Below are 21,870 nucleotides of genomic sequence, written 5' to 3'. Positions count from 1 at the left end.
CTTCCCAAGCAAATAACATTATAAAGGTTGCTGAAGTTACACCTTTATTTTAACTGCTCTGAATTGGGGGAGAGTTGAAAAAAGAGAAATTACATACCATTTTTCCTAGAGGAGAATTTCTCATTTTTAATATGTAGTTAAGACTACTTGGCCTTTCCTGTTTAGCATATTATTTTCAAGTTATTATATTACATATTATTATAGCTAAGCCACTTCACAATTCTGTCACTAAATAGGAGGCAAAATGGATCTTGAGAAGATTTATTTAACTTTGCTGAAAACCTTAGTGTTTTCAGATCAGAATATGGATGGTAACATTTTAACATTTTGTAATTGGGAGTACAGTCTTGCACCTCCCTTTCTACTGACAGGGTCCCAGTTGTCATCACCATAGGTTTGCATTATTCAGACAGCCCCTCACTGGTCATCCTGGTGTAAAGTCTTAACCAAGTCATTGTACACAGTGCAGCTTCCCATTAGCTTTCAAAAAAGCCTCTTTCATCACGTCACTTCCTTTGCTAAAAGTCTTAAAAGCCTTTTCATTGCCTGGAATATAGAAAGCCCTAAGTGGTTGGTGGCTATTTTAAATTATTACCGCAGTTCCCTATTCATTTCTTTTTACTCTGAACTCCTCTAACCTTTATTATCTTTAATTCTTTTTTTTTGTCTTTTGTCTTTTGTCTTTTTTTGTTGTTGTTGTTGTTGCTATTTCTTGGGCCGCTTCCGCGGCATATGGAGGTTCCCAGGCCAGGGGTTGAAGCGGAGCTGTAGCCACCAGCCTACGCCAGAGCCACAGCAACGTGGGATCCGAGCCGCGTCTGCAACCTACACCACAGCTCACAGCAACGCCGGATCGTTAACCCACTGAGCAAGGGCAGGGACCGAACCCGCAACCTCATGGTTCCTAGTCGGATTCATTAACCACTGCGCCACGACGGAAACTCCTATCTTTAATTCTTGATTGTGCATGAAATAGTTCTCATTTTCATCTTGTGGGGAAAGTATGAGCTTCATAAGTTGAAGGATATTAGTCATACTTTAAAAAAAGTTCAGTTAGTACGGCGAATTGCATTATAGTCAGCACATATTAATTAGCAAAACTTAACGGTTTTTTATACTTTTCACATACTCTCAACTGTGTTATCATAATACCATTTTTTTTTCGTAATACCATTTTTAACATTTATTATGTATTCACTGAATGCACAGTATAAAGCCAGGAAGGGTACTCACATGCTTTACCACATCTGTCTTTTCTTAGATTTTAATTTATGTCTGCACTTAAAAATCAGATTATTTTTTACCAAATCTGTTAAAAGTTATGTTGAAGAAGTTGAGGTATATATACCTCTGTGACTTAAAAACAAAAAACTTGTCCTTAATGATTATTAGCAGTAAATTATGACATAGTGCTAATAACAATTGTCAGAAGAAATGCTGTACCTATTTTGAAATTTATTGAACCTATAGGAAAGTTGAAATAATGAAACTACCAAGACCATATAATACCCTTCATCTGGATTCACCAAGTGAATTAACATTTTTCCACATTCGCATCTCTCTTTGTACACATACACACTGTCCCTCCTGCCACTATCCTATCTTTCTCCCCCATCCACCTCCCAACCATTTAAAGGTAAGTTTCAGACATGGTGGTACCTTATTCCTAAATACCTGATCATGAATTTTTTAACAGTAAGGATATTGTCCTTACAAACATTATCACACCTAAGAAATTTGACATTAATTTAATAATATTTGTCTAATATTGATTTCATATTTTCCCACCTATTCCAAAAGTGTCTTTAATCTTTTTAAATCTCTCCAATCCAGTATTCAGTCAGAGTTTATGATTTGTATTTAATTGTTGTATCTGGTCAGCCTCTTTTAATCTTTTTGGGGTTTTTTTGTTTGTTTGTTTGTTTGCTTGCTTTTTAGGGCCACACCCACAGCATGCAGAAATTCCCAGGCTAGGGATCGAATCAGAGCTGCAATTGCCTGCCTATGCCACTGCCACAGCCACAGCCACGCCAGATCCAAGCTGCATCTGCGACCTACACCACAGCTCATGGCAATGCTGGATCCTTAACCCACTGAATGAGACCAGGGATCGAACTCCATCATCATGGATCCTAATCAGGATCATTAATCACTGAGCCACAAAGGAAACTCCTGATATTATTTTTATTTTTTTTTAATGCCTTCCACTTTTTTTTTTTTTTTTGGTCTTTTCTAGGGCCGCCCCCGTGGCACATGAAAGTTCCCAGGCTGGGGGTCTAATCGGGGCTGTAGCTGACAGCCTACGCCACAGCGATGTGGGATCGGAGCTACGTCTTCGACCTACACCACAGCTCATGGCAACTCCACATTCTTAACCCATTGGGCGAGGCCAGGATTGAACCTGCAACCTCATGGTTCCTAGTCAGATTCGTTAACCACTGAGCCACAGCAGGAACTCCTGCCTTGGACTTTTTTGAAGTGTTTGGGCCATTTGTCTTTAGAATGCCACATGTTCTGAATTTGTCTTATTGCTTCCTGTGATTATATTTATTTGAGTTTATGTTAAGCATATCTGGCCATAACACCACATTTGTGATGTTATATCCTTCTAATTGCACTGTATCAGAAAGCATCAGTTGCCACTTTAAATTTCTGATCTATTAATTTGTAATTTACGCAACAAAGACATGTTTGAAATGTTTTTTTTTTTTTTCATTTTTCAAATAGACAACAACTGAACGGCCTTTCATTCAGAAGCTCTTTCGTCCTGTGGCTTCAGATGGACAATTGCATACACTAGGAGATCTCCTTAAAGAAGTCTGTCCTTCTGCAGTTGCTCCTGAAGGTAATGTAATCAGCAACATTAAAATAATTCTTTTGTTTCTCTTTGTTACTGAAGTAATATAAGCATTCTGTATTTATAAATAACATTTACTGGTTACTTCAGGAAGATATTTTCATTTTCTTGTAAGGAAAAATCTTTTGAAACAGAAGCACTTAATATATAATTTATTACTTTATAAATTATTGGAGTTCCTGATACGGCACAGCAGAAACGAATCCCACTAATAACCATACGGTTGTGGGTTCAATCCCTGATCTTGCTCACTGGGTTAAGGATCCGTTGTTGCCATGAGCTGTTGTGTAAGTCGCAGATGTGGCTCGGCTCCTGCAGTGCTGTGGCTGTGGTATAAGCTGGCAGCTGCAGCTCCGATTCATCCCCTATGCCCCGGGTGTGGCCCTAAAAAGCAAAAAAAAATAAAAATGTAAAATATAAATTACTGACACTAACAAAATAAGAAATTCACTCTCTTTGGCAAACTAAAATACACTTCTAAAATTATTCTCTTTATTTCTGGGGCCTTGAGTCTTTCATTTGTGAATTCAGTCTTGTAAACATTGTTTTTAATTTTGCATTGTGTTCCTTCATTCTAAAAGGATAAGTGATAGTTAAAAAAAAAAGAAGAAAATCTTACCTATGGTTGATATTTTACAGTTTAAAATATTGAATAGTTGATACATGTTTTGTTTGAATATTTGGCTACTCTCTAATGTTTTACTCAAATTGTTCTCCTAGGCTTTGAGATTTCTTAAGTCCAGTCAAGAACTTGTCCTGTTTCATAGTCCTCATTTTGTAACTTAGGTTAAAATCATTTTTCTGTAAGCAAAGAACAAATGCTAAAATTGCTTAATTCTCTTTTCTTAATTGCAACATAAGGAACACTTAAAAAAATGCAGAAAACTAGAGGGAAAATTCTGTAGAGACCACTCTTGACACACACATGCAGGTGCACATTTGAATATTTTGAGAGGCGTGTGTGTGTGTGTATAAAATTATACGTCCTGGTGCTTTCTTCACCTAACATAAGATGAGCATAGTTTTAGTCATTAAAAAAAAATTTTTTTTAAATAGGAACACCACAGTCCTTTATATCAGTGTACTATAATTTGGTCATCACCCTATTACTGAATGACTTGTCTTATTATTGGTTATTAAGCTAGAGGGGAAATTTCAGTGGTATGTTACTGTTTGTTAATATAATAAATAGACTTGTATTTCTTATATAGAAAAAAACTTGAAACTTGCCATCGTTTATGGGAAGATGTAAGGCATTAATAAATATAAAGTTAATACTTCAATAGATAGTGCTGTGTTTTATATTAACATATCCTAAGTTGGGGTAACGGCAGTATTATTTACATGGCTTGTTACTATATCACATATTTCAAGAAGCATGTAGTTAACGATGGAAATGGTTTGCCTATTAAGTAGCATTAGAAACAGTAGGGTTGGGAAGAAGGTTAATATTCCAGCCATAAAGACTGAACAAAGAATATGGAGCTTGAAATGTGTATCTTTCAGCCAGTGAATACAACTGTTTTTCTTAATCAAAGATAGTTGTCTTTCCCGGCATTCCTATGTGTATCTAGCAGTTCGAAAATACACAGAAGCTCAATAGGAAGGGAGGAAAGGGTATCTAAAATACCCAGAAGGAGAGTTCCTGTTGTGGCGCAGTTGTTAACAAATCCACTAGGAACCATGAGGTTTTGGGTTCAATCCCTGGCCTTGCTCAGTGAGTTAAAGATCTGGTGTTGCCATGAGCTGTGGTGTAGGTCGTAGACATGGCTTGGATCTGGCGTTGCTGTGACTGTGGCATAGGTCAGCAGCTGTAGCTCCAATTAGACCCCTAGCCTGGGAACCTCCATATGCCATGGGTGCGGCCCTAAAAAGACAAAAGACAAAGAAAAGAAAAGAAAATACCCGGAAGGGATCGGAAAAAAAATCATTGACCACTACTCAAAATTTATAAGGTCTCACTGTGTCATTTGTCATCATTCTGCTCAGCTGTGCTAGTCAGAACTTTTGATGCTGTCTTACACATTCTCGTATCTATAATGATAGGATAAATGTTCACTCACTATTTCCGTTACTGAATTTTTTGTGTCATTATCTGAAACATTATTTATGATCTTTGAATCACGGTGTAATTAACAGTAAGTTGATTAGAATCTGAATCTATCTTTATTGTTAATTTTCAAGAGTTGAGTTAAATAATTTTTTTATAATTCAGTGGTTTTTATTTTTATTAAATTTAGAAAATTGTGCAGCCATCACCACAATCTAGTTTTAGAATATTTCCATCACCTCAGAAGTTCCCATGTGCTTGTTTGTAACTAGTTGGCTCCTACTGCCAATTGTAGACACCTACTGGTCTACTTTCTGTCTCTGTAATTTACTTTTCTTTTTTTTTTTGGATATTTCACATAAAGGGATTATTACACAAAATTGCAACTGATTTTTTTTTCCACTTAATGTTTTTGGGTTTCAGTCATATTGTAGTGTAAATTAGTAGTTTGTTCCTTTTTATTGCTGAATAGTATTCCATTGTGTGTTTATATCACATTTTGTTTATTCACCAATTGATGGATATTTGGGTTATTTCCACCTTTTCACTTTTATGAATAACACAGCTATGAACAATCACAGGGCATATATTTCCATTTTTCTTGGATAGATTCCTAGGAATGAAATGGCTAGGTTATATGCTAAGTTTGTGTTTAATTTTTTAAGAAGCTACTAAACTTTTCTAAGTGGCTACACCATTTTACAGTTCTACCAGCGGTGTATGGGGGTTCCAGTTTCTTCATATCCTTCCCAGTGTGTATGTTTTGTCTTCTTAGAGCCATCCTAGTGGTTATGGAGTGGTATCTCATGGTGGATTTCTCTCATGGCTAATGGTGTTGAGTATTTTCATATGCTTATTATTATTCATGGGTATATTTGATGAGATGTCTATGTAAATAAATCTTTATTTTTAATGGATTGTCTTATTACTGAGTTTTGGGAGAAATTATATATTCTTGATCAAATCCTTTATCAGACATGATTTGTAATTATTTTCTTCTAGTCTGGGACTTTTCAATTTCTTTTAAAGAGTAAAAAATATTTAACTTTGATGAAGTCCTGTTTATCAAGGTTTTTTATATATTATGTTTACTTAAATAATTAATTTTTCCCCAATAGACAACACATTTATAGAGTTCCAAAATCCAAGAGTATATAAAGGAACTTGGTGGAAAGTCTCTATTCAGCTCCTACACACAAAACCCTAACTCAGTTTCCCTCTACAAAGGCAGTCAGTATTGCCATTTCCATTATCCTTACAGAGATAATTAAGTAAACTTTTTATTTTTGAACTCAAGTTATAGAAATTTGTACTGGGATATTCCCAATAATTTTTATTGATTCAGGAATAATTTTACTGTTCCAGGTCATTTTCTCCATGCTGTAAGGGGTTTTTGTTTGGTTGGTTTTTAATCTATTTAATGTCTGTTTTGCTATGTTCTTGAAGATTTGGGGATGTAGGCTAGTTTTTCCATTTGAAGTATTATTAAGGGATTAATCTTTTTTATTGCTGACAGAGATGGGACCAGTAAGCCTCATACCTTCCCCTGCTGCAGCACTGGCCTTCAGTTTTTTGTTTCTCTGCACTGTACCTTTCTCTCCTTTTGAGTACATTGTAATATTTTTTAAATTAAGAACATCAAAGAAATGCTTTTATCAATTGAGTAAATTGAAACTTAAGCTAAAGTTTAATATTGAAATGACTCTTTTACTGTACATTTCTTAGATGTTTTTGACATCTAATGTTTTTCATTCCAAAACATTGTCATTCAAAATGTACCTCTTTATAAGATCCTTGACTCTTGAGTAAGATCATCACAATGAGACTCTAAACCTTAATAAAACTGTTCTGCTAGAAGAATCTATCTCCCAATTGGCAGCACAATTGTCAACAAAAGCACAGAATGATGAGGGGAAAACTTACTGGAGGGAGAGCAGGAAGAAACTGGTTGGGTGTTAATTTTGTATTTGACATCCTTAAATATTCATATACCTGTTGGACCTCAGGGTTATTTTAGTCAGTCCCTTAGTTTTTAGATGATTTGCTAAAGGTCTCTTAGGTGCTTAATTGCAGAGCTAGCTTTAGAATTCAAGTCTCTGTCTCCTGATCCGTTTGTTTTTCCACTTTATGCTACCATTTATTTTCATTTTCACCTTTTCAACCTGTTGTTTTTGTTTAGTTTAAAGTAACATCCTGAAATGTTTACTTTCTTCTAACTCTGTCCTGTGGTTTGTGTTTAGTACCTAATCTCACGTACATGCAAGACCTACACTCTTAGAGTATTCCCTAGCATGACTTTAGGAAGGTGAAATTGATCTGTTGTTATTTGAGTGTTCCTGTATAATTCTGGCCGCTTTTCTTGTTGAATTTATGAAAATGGTGGCTGTGACATTCTGGTGTATAATTGAAAGGTAGTCACGTGCTTTGAGCTGACATGTTCTGGCAGAAGGAACTTTTGTGCTTTTTTGCCATTCCTACACCCAGATCACAATACATTCAAGTTTAATGTAGCTCTGCACAGGAATGGCACACAAATTTGTGAGGCTTTTTCTTCTCTCCTAAATTTTTAATTGCGCTACCTGCCCATCCATTCCTAAAGAATATACAAGGTGACTTCTACTCACAACTTTAATCCACAAACCTGCCCCTTAGGTGATTTCAAATGCTGTAAGTGGGTATCTTTGTGTGACAGGCTTCTTCCCACCCAAAGTGTCACGTGCTTGTATTGATCAAGAAGCACATGCATACCGTACACACACTTCCTTGAAATGATATAACTAACTCCTATACTTATGAGATACTTTTGATGGTACCTTTCATACCAGGCGGAGGCTGCATTTCTAACGCCAATATCTTATCTTTGGAAAAACTTTTATTTGCCTCTTCTTTTTTCACTTCATATTGGAAAATAACTCATTTCAGGATCTATGGGGCGTATTCAAAACATCAAGTCACTCTTTCAGTGAAGAACTGTTTACTCTCTGGTTCAGCACACCTGTGGTATTGTCAGTCATGAAGCATTTTGAAACACCTGCACCCAAGTTAAGTTGAAAGCGAAAGACTTTAAGATTGGGTGTGTATGGATAAGAACTGGCTGTCATCACATGATTAAAAGAGAAAGTGCTTCATAAAAGTTATGTGGCACCATTGTCTACTACTCCCTACAACAAGTGATTCATGCATGAAGGAATTTTGCCTTATTTCATCATATGAAGGTAGAATGTACTTATATTGATGAAGACGTGCTTTAGGTCATTGTTCTCAAGGAGTAACTAATGATGAGCTGCTTTATGTGTTTTTTTTTTTTGCTGTTGTTTTGTAAGTGGCTAGAGGAGTTAGCCAAGGTAACAGGAAGTAACCAAAGGTGAACTCAGGTAAATTTTTTCTGTGGTGTCAGCTATAGTTAAAATGACTCAGAGAGCTAAGCTTCTGTACCAGACCTGGTGTGAAATATTTCTCTTTGTTCATTAGAAACTGTGTACAAAAACAAAAAACCGGAGTTCCCGTCGTGGCGCAGTGGTTAACGAATCCGACTAGGAACCATGAGGTTGCGGGTTCGGTCCCTGCCCTTGCTCAGTGGGTTAACGATCCGGCGTTGCCTTGAGCTGTAGTGTAGGTTGCAGACGCGGCTTGGATCCTGCGTTGCTGTGGCTCTGGTGTAGGCCGGTGGCTACAGCTCCAATTCGACGCCTAGCCTGGGAATCTCCATATGCCGCGGGAGCGGCCCAAAGAAATAGCAAAAAAAAGAAAACAAAAAACCAAAAAAAAACAAAAAACCATTAAACTAAAAACCATAGCTTTTATTCTTTTACTTTGGAGAATACAAAGTACTATATAAGCTTTGTCCAATCATATTTCATTTCCTGGTTTTTTAATGTATAAAAACCAACTAGAATTCTAAAAATAGCAATGTCGAGTCTCACTTTTATAAGTTTATTTCAAAGGTCCAGTTGATCAGTTCTCTGTGACAGTTGGGCTATTGTAATCCTGAATCTATACTTGATCTTGTTCAGATGAAGTGTATGAATGGGGAAAGGTTTATATTCGATGGCAAATTAGTTAGAGTTGCCTGAATTTCTCTTCCCAGCAAGTGCAGTCCTCTGGCCACTTTCCTTTATGCATTTCTGCCTTGCTCCCTGGGAGTTTATTTACTCCTTGAGGCCCTTACCAACTACTGTTTAACTTTGGGGTTCCATTTGATTATTTACAGTTTCCATTATTCATCAGTCAATTTTTTCACATTATAGTGTCTTCTGGCGCTGGGGTTACTAAGATGTATAAGGCATAGTCCTTGCTTCTGACTTCAGTCCAGTTAGAGAGGACAGAAAGCTGCACAGTTGTGGTATGTGTAGGAAGGAAGATATGCAAAGAATATTCAGAAGAATTATTGTCTTAACCCTTCTGGAGTAGGTAGTAAAGACTGAGCTAAGTCTTAAAAGATGAACAGAAGTGAGTTGCAAAAGAGGACCGAGGTCACACATACCGCACACCACTGTAGTAGAATCCTTAACTAGTTACCCAGAGGCTGGTAGCTGAGGGATAATGTCTTATCTGAAATGCTGATCTAAAATGGCCCTACTCCATTTACTGAAGGACTAGCATTATTTTTCTACCTTTCTCCCATAAATGTGCAGATATTTCCATGAGATCAGAGATGCAGGTGAAAGCACTAAGAATTTAAGTGACTAAGATTGGTCTTTTATTTGCTTGGTTAGTACATTTGAAAATAATTTTAACAGCTGGGGCTAGAGTCATAATAAGGTAGCCTAAATTCAAAATTATATTGCTTTATTTTTGACGTGCTTTATGAGAAACCATAGAATAGTCTCTACAAAAAGTAAGAAAAAATGTTGTATTCACGTTTTTTCTCCTTAGCGCTATAGCATATGATTAGATTGTTTTATAAAGTAAATCCACTGTTTGATGTTGTAATAATTTTTTAAGACATAAAACAATTACAGAAAAGAAATCCGTATGTACCACAACATTCTTAATCCATTCATTTGTCAATGGACAATTAGGTTGTTTCCATGTCTTGGCTATTGTATACACAGTAGAATACTACTCAGCTGTAAAAAAAAAAAAAAAAGAATGAAATAATGCCCTTTGCAGCAACATGGATGCAACCATAGATTCTCATACTAAGTAAAATAAGTCAGAAAGACAAATACAATATGGTATCACTTATATGTGGAATCTAAAATGTGGTGCAAATGAACCTGTCTGCAAAAACAGAAACAGACTCACAGACATAGAGGCAGACTTATAGCTGCCTAAGGGGAGGGGGAGGGAGTGGCATGGACTGGGAGTTTGGGGTTAATAGATGGAAACTATGACATTTAGAATGGACAAGCAGTGAGGTCCTGTTGTACAACATGGGGAACTATATTCAATCACTTGTGATAGAACATGATGGAAGATAATATGGGAAAAAGAATGTGTGTATATGTGTGTGTGTGTGTGTGTGTGTGTATGACTGAGTCACTTTGCTATACAGCAGAAATTGACACAACATGGTAAATCAACTCTAAAGAAAAAAAATTCTTAAGAAATCTAAATCTTACATTATTTGTCTGAGGCAGAGCCCTCAATTTGAAGTTTGAACTTCAAATTGGTACTTTTGTCAGCATGATGACACTGAACCCCTAAAGAGGTGGCATTTCACTTTGCTAATTCATGCCACAGAAGCATCAAACCTTCAAATCCCAAACTTCATTAGAATGAGGATTTGTTTAGAAGTAAGAATAATAATCATTTTACAATTTCAAGAATTCTTTTTCATTGGTTTGAAATTTGTTCATTCTGGTGTCCTTTTATTCCTTTACACTGTTTGATTTAGAAGATCATTTGGTAGTTGCTTTTTTTTTTTTTAATGGTTCTTACTCTATAAAATAAGAATGTTACCTGCCACCCACCTGAAAGGATAGTTGGAGGGTTTACATGAACAAAAGGTTTAAATGAGATATTATGACCTCTCTCTCTCTTTTTTTAGGACCGCACCTGTGGCATATGGAAGTTCCCAGACTAGAGGTCAAATCAGAGCTGCAGATGCTGGCCTTTGCCACAGCCACAACAACACAGGATCCGAGCTGCATCTGTGACCTATGCCGCAAGCTGCACACCAGATCCTTAACCCACTGAGCGAGGCCAGGGATCGAACCCACATCTTCATGGATACTAGCCGGATTCTTTAACCTGCTGAGCCACAACAGGAACTTCTATAATCTCATGGTTTTCAAGATTCTACAGTGAACATTTTTTTTGTTTTCTTACAGTTCTATTAGTATTTTTTCACAAATAACCATACTCATAAGGAATTTACCAAGTGGATTTAGCAAGAAGCAGTTCTGTTTTTTTTTTTTTCCTTGTTTGTTGATAATCCCATTCATTCTGCAAAGGCAAATACTTATTGATGCTCAGCCTCTGCGCAGAAGACACAGATGGAGGGTGCACTCTGGTTGTAAGCTGATGTTGTAACTGCTTATACCTCACATGATGGCAAGAGTTCCATACTCTTGAGTTTTTTACTTTTTTAGAAATGATTTGGAATGCCAAAAGCGTGGTTCTGGCAAGAAATAAGTAAGCTTAATCTACTAAGGCATCTCCATAGTCGCTGCAGCCAGCTGGATTATCATATACTTGTTAAAATATATTAAAAAGAAAAATCTTAAGGCACAAGGTCCAGAGGTGTTGCTGCCAGTGAAAGTTTTTCACTGAAGACATATAAGCAACAAATCACACATTTACTTAAAGTTTCAGCTGTTCACAAGTAACCCTGGAAGACCCATTTGTAACTTTCCCGAGATCCCTGCTGAGCCTGACACATGGGACTGGGTCACTGAACTGTAGGTTTATCCTAACCCTGCTCTGCTCCTCATTGTGGGCTCTCCCTGGATGCATATTTTATACACACACACACACACACACATTTTGTTGTTGTTGTCTTTTTTTTTTTTTTTTTTGCCATTTCTTGAGCCGCTCCCGCAGCATATGGAGGTTCCCGGTCCAATTGGAGCTGTAGCCACCGGCCTACGCCAGAGCCACAGCAACACGGGATCTGAGCCGCGTCTGCAACCCACACCATAGCTCACAGCAACACTGGATCCTTAACCCACTGAGCAAGGTCAGGGATCAAACCCACAACCTCATGGTTCCTAGTCAGATTCGTTAACCACTGAGCCACGATGGGAACTCCACTGGATGCATATTTTATATTTTAAAAAAAAATTGTCATTCACAAGCGTTGATGCTAGAAGTTCTTCAAATGTAGTCCTCATAAAGTTATACTGTACTCAAGTTTGGACAAAAGCAATTAATGAGGCTTATTTTAACTTTTAGTTATAATGTATTTTCTTAAATTTGTCATTATGCCATCAGATTCTAAACTGAATCAAACTCTTTGTCTTGATTATTTCATTCTCCTTCCATCTCTGTGCTTTGTTCCTAACACACTTGTAACATGGACTAGTCCTGGTATACAGAATCTGTTAATGACTTTATCCATTGGCATATGTCTTTTAAATAATAAACTGATTATTTTTATTATTCTCCATTAGTGAAGATGAGATTACTGGGCCTGTCAGGAGATGCCTCTGATTTCCTTTACCTAAAACTCAAGAAGTTAAATGAATTAACTTGACTTTTTTAATGATGGGAACAGATAACTTGCACAATTAATATTTCATCTTTAGCACTAGAAAACAAAATTCTTTTAGCAAAATAATACCACATGCAGGCAATTAAAAGCAACTCATCTCTTCATTAAAACTAATCCTGTGAGACCTCAGTCTGCCCATATATAAACAGTGTAATTATTGCCTATGTTTTAAATAAAACAACTAGTTCTGAGCACTTCTGTAATTCATACTTGACAAATATTAATGGGCCCTATTACACCCAGCTAGAATTACTGGATCATTTTATGAAAGCAGATAAAAACATTCAAGCCTATATTTTCAGAGTTTTATTTTGTTTTGGGGGGGCTTCTTGAACAAGTATTAATTTCTGTCTTGTACATTTTTATCTTTTCAGGAGACATTTAATCACTTTATTTAAATGGTCTTAATCACTTAATACAATGTTCTTTTTATAATTATAGCTAATTTAAGTTTAATTTTTGATTTATTACCTCATTTAAAAATATAAAAGTTATAAGCAAAAGTCAATGAAAGAATTAACATAGACATGTTTTGAAATTTTTATATAAAATGTTAAGAGTCAAGGTTCTGGAAATGTTTTGTACAGAAATAATAAAACTATAAATACAAAATTTACACATGGAAAAAGATATGTGGTATATATAAACTGTGCTCTTATATGTTCATTAAAACCTATATTACTAAGTGAGTATAGATCCGGAAGAAGTTAATGTAAGTATTTTTTAATGGGTTTGTATTTCTCTGATAAACAGCACTCTCCTTCTGTTTGTGATCATAGGATAAAAGCTCTGTAAGCTTGTATATGTTCATTTTTACTGCTACATCATGTAGTGTGCTCTTAAGATTGAGATCTCGTTCCCCAGGAAGCATTTCTGTCTAAGATTAATTGCCCTTTTAAAATCAGCGTTTGATGTATTCCTTTGGCTATATCCTGGCTTGGTTTAACCCTCTTTGACCTGACCTCACTGACTATTACTGCTGAGGCTGAGTCAAAATCCTTCAGCATGATGTATGCACTTCAGATTTCAGCCTGTGGTTTTTCATGTCAATGGATTCAATTAGTTGGTGTTTTACTAATGAACACATCAGAGGTTAAAGAATTTGTCAGACAGAACAAAATTCTTCAGAATAGTGGCAATAAAAAAGCTCATCCCTTTGTTTTTCAAAACCATCAAGTATTTTTCAGAAGTTTTACCTTTAGCATCCCACAATACAAGATAGCAAATCAAGGCATTCTCTATTAAATTATCAAATATAAATGTGATGTCACAAAGCTAACTACAGTAGTTACAACCTTCGGCCTTAGATTTCTGTTATTCCATATTCACAAGTGTGAACTAAAAAGCAAGTTATTAATCTGAAATTTTCTAATTAAAAGCACTTTCCCTTAAAGATGTATCATCCATTTCTTTAGTTTCCTTTAAATTCAAAGAGGTTTCAGGTATTTAGTTACACATATTAACAGTAAGAATGAAACTCATGCATCTCTCTAGACTCTCAAGTAACCCGTTCTCAGAGACATTTAGGTCATATTCCTAGTTGATAATTGGCTGAAAAGTAATGGCTGAAATGCAGATTGGGATGGGGATGGCTATGAGCCATTGCTAACAGAAATCTCTAAAAGGCAGATTAGCGCATTCGCTTAAGTTCTCAAATAATAATATATTTTAAAATAGAGTACAATGATTTGGGATGGGGTTCCCCCCCCCACTGAATTTTTCATCTTAAAAACAAAAAACACCTATGTCTAAATCTATTAAGCCACATAACTGCAGTACAGTAGGGCTTATTTGACTTATCCAGGATATGCTCTACTGAATACGCAGGTTGAGAGCACTACTAGATTAATCCAGAGGGTTTACACTGCTTACACTGAATTTTTTTTTTAATGTCATTCATTTCGTTGTTTGCATAATGATTGAGTTTTGAGGATTTTGTTGTTGTCATCTTTTTTTTTTCTTAACACATTCATAAAATCCCTGTGCCACACTGTATATTAATAGTGCTGAGTGATGCAGAGTATATATTAACATGAGGTCAGATTCTCACAGCCCTTTGCATGACATATATGAATCCATGATTTGCATGTATCTTTTGATATACCATTCACTTTATTAAATACCTGCTATGTCCAAGCCCTGTGCTTTATGTAGATATCCCCTTTGATCCTCTTTGCAATTATTTACCCACACTGTAGGAGGAGGAAGGAACTGAGACTCAGATGGTTAAGTGATTTCCCTAAGAATTCAAAACTTAGTGTATTTTGCTGGTTAAACTCGAAAGAACTATTTTGCGTTTTAGACATGAAAGACTTGTATCCTAGAACTGGAAGACATGTTACCAATCCTCTGTTTTAGACCAGTGGCTTACAGACCTACCCAGGGAGTTATATCAGAAACTACCATGGTCATAAGCCAGCACGCAGCAGGCTTTGGGATACAGGCTCACTCCCACATGAGCCAAAGCTACCTTCACTTGTGTTATGTATTGTGTTTCTCCATAAGATTTTGTTTGAGGAAAAATTCTATACCCATATTGTTATAAGATTTATATAAGGGAACATTTGAAAACAGACTTTACCCCAGAGATTCATTCATGTTCGAGGGGCCCAGCTTGTGTATTTTTAAAAATCTTCCAAATGATTCTGTTGATCAGCCAGATCTGCAAACCATAGATCTAGACAGACACCTAGAAAAGGTTAATACTGCAAAAGAGATATGAGGTCTGCCAAGAGGCCTTCATTACCAGAATTAGAACTCAAGTTGCCTACCTCCGTCCCAGTTCATGTCTTTTTTAAGTTCATAATTTTCATTAATGACTTGTGTGGCTAATATGAATTTTCCTTTTTTTTTTCTTTTTGTTTCTATATGTAACTCATACCATTTTAATCATACAATCAAAATCTATCTAAATATATTTTCTTAAAATGTCACACAAGTCTAAAAATGTTCACTTTGGGAGTTCCCATTGTGGCTCAGTGGAAATGAATCCGACTAGTATCCATGAGGTTGCAAGTTTGATCCCTGGCCTTGCTCAGTGGGTTAAAGGATCTGGAATTGCCATGAACTGTGGTGTAGGTTGCAGATGCAGCTGAGATCTGGCATGGCTATAGCTGTGGTATAGACCAGGAGCTGCAACTCCAGTTTAACCCTTAGCCTAGGAAGTTCACATTGCTGCAAATGTGGTCCTAAAAAGGAAAAAACAAAACAACAACAACAACAAAAAACTCACTTTAAAGTAGATGTTAGTTAAGAATTAAGTTTATTTTTATTAGGCTGTTGATGAAAATACAACATTATATGATACACATATTTTTTTCTTTCATAATGCCTGAGTTTAAAAATAAATGAAATTTTACTCTCATATTCTCTGTATTGATATAAGATCACTTTAGATTTAACATCAAATTTAAAATGAATTTAATTTCTTCTCTACCTAAAGAAAATGCATGTCTCTGCATTTGTTTCCATCCTTTTCCTTAGTTCACAAACCCAAAGTATATATGAATGACTATCCTTGTATTTACAAAATGAATTAAAGAATTGGTTTTTTTAATTGCTATATGGACATTCTACAAAACAATGACATGTATTCTTCAAAATTGTCAAGTTTAAGTAATGCAAAGAAAGGCTAAAAACTCACCAGGTTAAAGGAGAGTATAGAGACCTGAAAATGCAATGTGTGATTCCTGGACTGGGTCCTAGACTAGAGGACAAAAAAAAATTAGGATAGTTGTTAAATTTGAAATTATTACATAATAGTTTTATACCTGTGTTAATTTTTTTTATTTTGATAACTGTGCTGTGGTCATCTAAAAGAAGATATTTATTAAAAAGTGTACACTGACATATTACGAGTAAAAGTCTTGGTATTTCTAATTTACTCTCAAATGATTCAAAAATAGTTATATACACACAGAATGGTAAAGCAAATGGGGCAAAATGTAAACAACTGATGAATCTACCTAAAGTGGAATTCTTTGTGCTATCTTGCAACTTTTCCCTAAGTTTGAAATTAGATCAAAATCAAAAGTTACCCCCCAAAAATGCCCTGTATAAGAGAATTTCATGTAGAACTAGTTCACTTGATTACTGTCTCAAACATTTGCCTACTTTCAAGCATCTAACTAACGTTTTTAAAAATCTGAGTGGGTGTGATGTGGAGTAACATTTTTCTCCTGAGTCATTTACTTTGTAGTGACATATTTCTTATTCCCAAGTATTAAATTCTAGATTCCCATTTTGAAACACAAAGATATATTTACCAAAAATATGATTGACTTGAGTAGCAGTATCATCAGTCGTTTCCTTTCTAACTGGGTTGGTGTGGGGGAGACATCTGCTGTTTTTTACTGCTCCATTTTGCTAGTTCTGATATTGCCAAAACGTCCAGTCATACTTTGTTGTTATTTATGGTTGCATGGATTTTGGTGTTGGCATATATCCTTCTTGGCTCATTTGGAAACATTTTGACTTTTTGTTTTGATAACCAGAACAGTCTTTATTGGTAGAGCTCTTCTACAAAGTAGTGGTAGCCATCAGAAACTATTTTCACAACGTTAATTTTGACAGTGTGTTTTACCAGCATCAAAATGACCCAGGCTCTGAAAACATTCAGTCAGACACCATGCTAGGCACTGGGATACAGTGATGAATTAGAGAGAAGTTCCACGGGGTCTGCTGCCCCTTTGTAAGAATCCTAGTGACTGCTGTGTCATCAGGGGAAGTCAGGAAACCAAAAAGATAAATATATACAGGTGAAATACTTGGACAAGTGTGGGCAGTGATGAAATAACATATTTAAAATCTTAAACTGTTGTGTTGAAGGACGTGGCAGTCCTATATCACTCCCTTAGTTGTCTAAGTTTAGTGACATTATTACAGTACAGATTGAAAGTGTCCCCAATTTAAACCAGAGAATCAGTGCTACCTATTCAGAGTTCTAATAATGCGATGTATTGGGTTTGTTATACCAAGCCTTTGAATAGTGCTTCTGTTCTCTAGCTTCTTCTGCTGTGCAATTCTCGAACTCCATCTATCCCCTTGTGTAACAGGGTTGGTCTTTTGTCTTTCAGATGTACTGTGCATGGATGTGCCATATTGTCTTTGCTCTCACATTTACACACTGCTTCAGGCACAGTATTTTGGGTATTCTACTCTATTTTGTAGTATCTGGAGGTGACTCTGCTTAAGGAGGAACTTTACAGGGAAGGAACTTTTACTCTTATACCACTGCTCTTTCATTTTTTTGACTCATTGCTAAGTAGGAGGAAGATTCTGAGAATGCTGAAATATTTCAAAGAAATATATAATAAGACTATAAGGAAAACTATAGAACTACACCAGAAATGTTTTTAAATATTCTAAGAAAGATTTAATACAGTAAAACCTTGGCAATTAGAACTTACAAAGAATGAATCATTCCAGATAGCTGAAGGTTTATCCACTGGAATATCAACATTTTAAAATCTCCTCAAAGTACTAATACCTCACTTTCTGTAGTATTCGGTGTATAGCTTAACCTTGTAGTTATAGATGATTCACATCATTGTGAAAACTGGTCATTGGATTTACACTGTGATCACAGCTGTGTCAAAGGTATGTACAACTGCAGCAAAGATTGGCAGACAAATCATAACAATGAGAACGTTTTTTAAGGTTAGTAGTATTATGAGGTGATAGCTTTTTTCAAAACAGTTTTAAACTATGACACAGTGATTCAGGGGGTGTTTTTTTAGGACTTCTATTTGGTTATTTTAAGAGTTGATAGTATGTTTGTTAGGTCTCTATTTGGGGCATTCTTTGAGCAATTCTCTGTAGTGTTTTTGTGTATCCTCTCATTGTCAGTCTCTTGACTGTCACCTCCTAGGACTGTGTGGCCTCCAACAGAAAGTTTAAATATTTCTTTGAAAGGGTCTCTTGGAGTTCCCATTGTGGCTCAGTGGTTAAGGAATCTGACTAGGAACCATGAGGTTGCAGGTTCAATCCCTGGCCTTGCTCAGTGGGTTAAGGATCCAGCGTTGCCGTGAGCTGTGGTGTAGGTTGCAGACGCGGCTCGGATCCCGCATTGCTGTGGCTCTAGCGTAGGCCGGCAGCTACAGCTCTGATTAGACCCCTAGCCTGGGAACCTCCATATGCCGTGAGAGTAGCCCAAGAAAATGGCAAAAAGACAAAAATAAATAAATTAATTAATTAAAAAAAAAGGGGTCTCTTGTTTCAGGTGCCAGCCAAGCCATTATCACCATACATCATCAGACCATGATGCCTAGATTTTAGAACAGTAGGGATGCAAAAATCATTGTGAACAGAGCAGAAAAAGAAAAGCAGGGTATTTCCCCCTTATATAGTTCTATGAATTCCCAGTTTCCTTGTTGTCTTCTGTGTCCAGGAAGCTGAGCGATTTAGATGTTGTATATTGAAGAGAGACAAACTAAGAATTACGCTATAGGAGTGACACAAAGTTTTTTGAAGGTTCTGTGTTTTATTTATTTATTTGTTTTTAAAAAGGGTTTGGTTTTTCTTTCTTTGTTTTTCTGTAACAACCAAGGGTGCTTCTGTTTACTTGAAAGGTGTCATATATCATACCAAAATTAAAAGACAATTGAATTTGTAATAAAATTTGGTAAGAAAAAAGTGAGAATTGCAGCAACTGTTTAATTAGCGAATGGGTGGTAACAAAGTCATTCAGGTTTCATGACTCTCAGACAGAAATCCCTGAGTCAGACTCTTAGTTCCTTCTCATTAAAACTTTAACTCTTATCCTAATAGTGTCTCTAAAATTTTGATGCAGAGTTGAACAACTTTACTGAAAATTAACTCACAGCTTCCATCTGTTAAACATCTTCCTAAGCACTATCTTATTCTTAATGAATCCTGGTCACGTTTCTATTTTGTATGTTTTAAATATGTATTGACCTACTTCATACACTTGTCATTTTTAATAGCCATACACTACAGTTTTTAATGTGTAACTAAAATAAATTTTGGTCAGTGGGTACAATGGGCTGTTTTCTCCACTATGGTTTCATTAACGTCAATCTTAGGTAAGCACAGTAATTAAGAAAGAATGAATACTTTCACATATAGCAACAGAATTTTTATCAGAATTCATTGTAACCCTCAGGTTTCTGTTTTGGGTGATACATATTGCAACATTTCAACTTTCTCCATGTCCACATTTCCTGCTCAGGAAACAGACCAGGTTTAACCAGTTAAAGCTATAAAGTCCAGTTAATTCACGAAGGATTCTCAAAGGCAGCAGATTTTTTTCTTCAGCTGTCTTGACTCATCGATTATTGTTGGATTTCTTTCTTGGAATAGATGGGGAAAGAAAGAATCAAGTGATGATTCATGGAATTGAGCCAATGTTGGAAACACCTTTGCAGTGGCTGAGTGAACATCTGAGCTACCCGGATAATTTTCTTCATATTAGTATCATCCCGCAACCAACAGATTGAAGGATCAACCATTTGCTTGAACGGAATCACCCTTAAACAGGATTTACCAGAGCATGTCACCCTTCTGCTTCAGTCAGGTTTGGTGGAGGCACCCTGACCGGAAACACTGCTGCAAGCCTAACAGGAAAGAGATTCCATGTCAGATAAGGGTACTTGGGCTGGTCTTACTCTGCATTACCACTGCTTTCCTCCACTGCCGTCATTCAACTTCAGCTGCGACATGAAAGACTTTACAGGACTACTGCAAGTCTTCTGTTTTCTTGTAAAATATAATGAAGCCCAAACCTTTGGCCTAAGAAGAAAATGGAAATATGTGCCACTCGATTTGTATTTCTGATTAACAAATAAACAGGGGTATTTCCTGAGGTGACCATGGTTGAACTTTAGCTCAAGGGAGTGGAAACATTGGTTTAATTTTCAAGAGAATTAGACTTAAGAAAGTAAAAGAGAAATTCTGTTATCAATAACTTCAGTAATTTTTTGTAAAAGATCAAATTACAGTAAACCCATCTTTCCTTAATGAAAATTTCCTATGTTTACAGTCTGTCTATTGGTATGCAATCTTGTAACTTTGATAATGAACAGTGAGAGATTTTTAAATAAAGCCTCTAAATACGTTTGTCATTTAATAACATACACTTTTGTCACTTTTCCGGTACTTTCTGACTCACATACAGTAGTTCACTGTTTTTACTCTGTGTTACCCTTCAGACTGGTCATCGTTGGCATGGAATGGATGTAGGGCATAGGATAACTTGTCTCAGGAGCTGCCATAGAATTTCTTGCTGCCGATTTTTAAATGTTTCCTTTAAACTAAAAGTAAAAATAATGTTACCATTTCACTTTACTGTTTTATCACTGTAAATCTGTCAGATCATAGTCTCTTAAGCATCTGTATAATTTTGCATTTTTGGAAAAGCCCATTCCTTTTCAAGCTAGTGTTTTCCATTGGCCTCAGGTCTCATATTTCACCGTGGTCCCTGGTAGCCAGTCTTTGACATCTAAAGATGACCCATCTCCAGACTGCAGTAGCTTTTCCTTAACTTTACCAAAAATATTCAGTGGTTACTGGAGTTCTTATTCAAATGAGGAAATTTTTGCTGCACTTTATTACCACATTGCTGGGATTCTACCAGCTGAACATGCTTGTGCATTACACTTTGTCTCTTGTGAGCTAGCTTGCTGTCTATATCCCTACTGAATGTCGTCCCATTTGAATATGCTGAAAGACAGTATCATACAATAGTGGTTTTAGATTCCAAAATAAAAATGAATGTTTTCCTCATAAAAAAATTGTATGAATGTTGAAGTGAGATCCCACTAGTGCTTACTGCTTCCTTTTTCCTTTTGCGATTTTCACTAATTAGTAGCAGACTTATTCACAGAATGAGATAAAAGTAGTCAAAGATCAAATATTCTGGAATGGAAAGTATAAGTCTCAATCAAAAAGAAAAACATAGGGTACCAATGTGATCAGAGAAAAAAGTAATATTTGAGTTACTCAAGGATTAAAAAAAAACCCACTGACTTGTATTTTTTCAAAAGAGGTTGTTCTGAATATGATTGTTCACATTAAAAGTGTTTATTCATCTATTCAGTTTGGGGATTTTCCCCCTTGATGTTTTGACAGACTGAAGTGAGCTTCAGTGAGCAAAAAGGATCAAAATGCCAGGAGTACTAAGCTGTGATGAAGATAAGCATGGTAAGAGCAGTAAGCCATAGTTGTTTTCCACAGACAAGGCCAATATAAGGTGTCTAAAGTGGGCTCAAGGGAGCTACTGATCTACACTTCCAGATTTGAAAGTAGATTTTACCAAGCCATTGCCCATTTTTACTTGTTCATTATTAC

At 36.1% G+C, this 21,870-nt stretch overlaps 1 protein-coding gene across 3 annotated transcripts in view; it reads left to right on the top strand.

Annotated features, from left to right (window-relative positions):
• Positions 1-20,657, top strand: part of ATG5 (autophagy related 5) — a 114,548-nt gene extending 93,891 nt beyond the window's left edge. For 2 of the 3 annotated variants that reach the window (XM_047761764.1, XM_047761779.1), the window contains 2 exons: positions 2,728-2,845; positions 19,885-20,657. In XM_047761764.1, the coding sequence (XP_047617720.1) occupies positions 2,728-2,845; positions 19,885-20,021 (255 nt within the window). In that variant the 3' untranslated portion in view covers positions 20,022-20,657. Of the gene's footprint in view, positions 1-2,727; positions 2,846-19,687; positions 19,863-19,884 lie in introns of those variants that run through there. The other variant, XM_047761771.1, reaches the window with a different exon arrangement.
• Positions 20,658-21,870: the final 1,213 nt, after the last annotated feature.

Source organism: Phacochoerus africanus, chromosome 2 (assembly GCF_016906955.1).
Source record: "Phacochoerus africanus isolate WHEZ1 chromosome 2, ROS_Pafr_v1, whole genome shotgun sequence".
Taxonomy (NCBI): Eukaryota; Metazoa; Chordata; class Mammalia; order Artiodactyla; family Suidae; genus Phacochoerus; species Phacochoerus africanus.
Note: the sequence above shows the minus strand (reverse complement) of the source record. Positions and strands in the feature narration are given on the sequence as shown.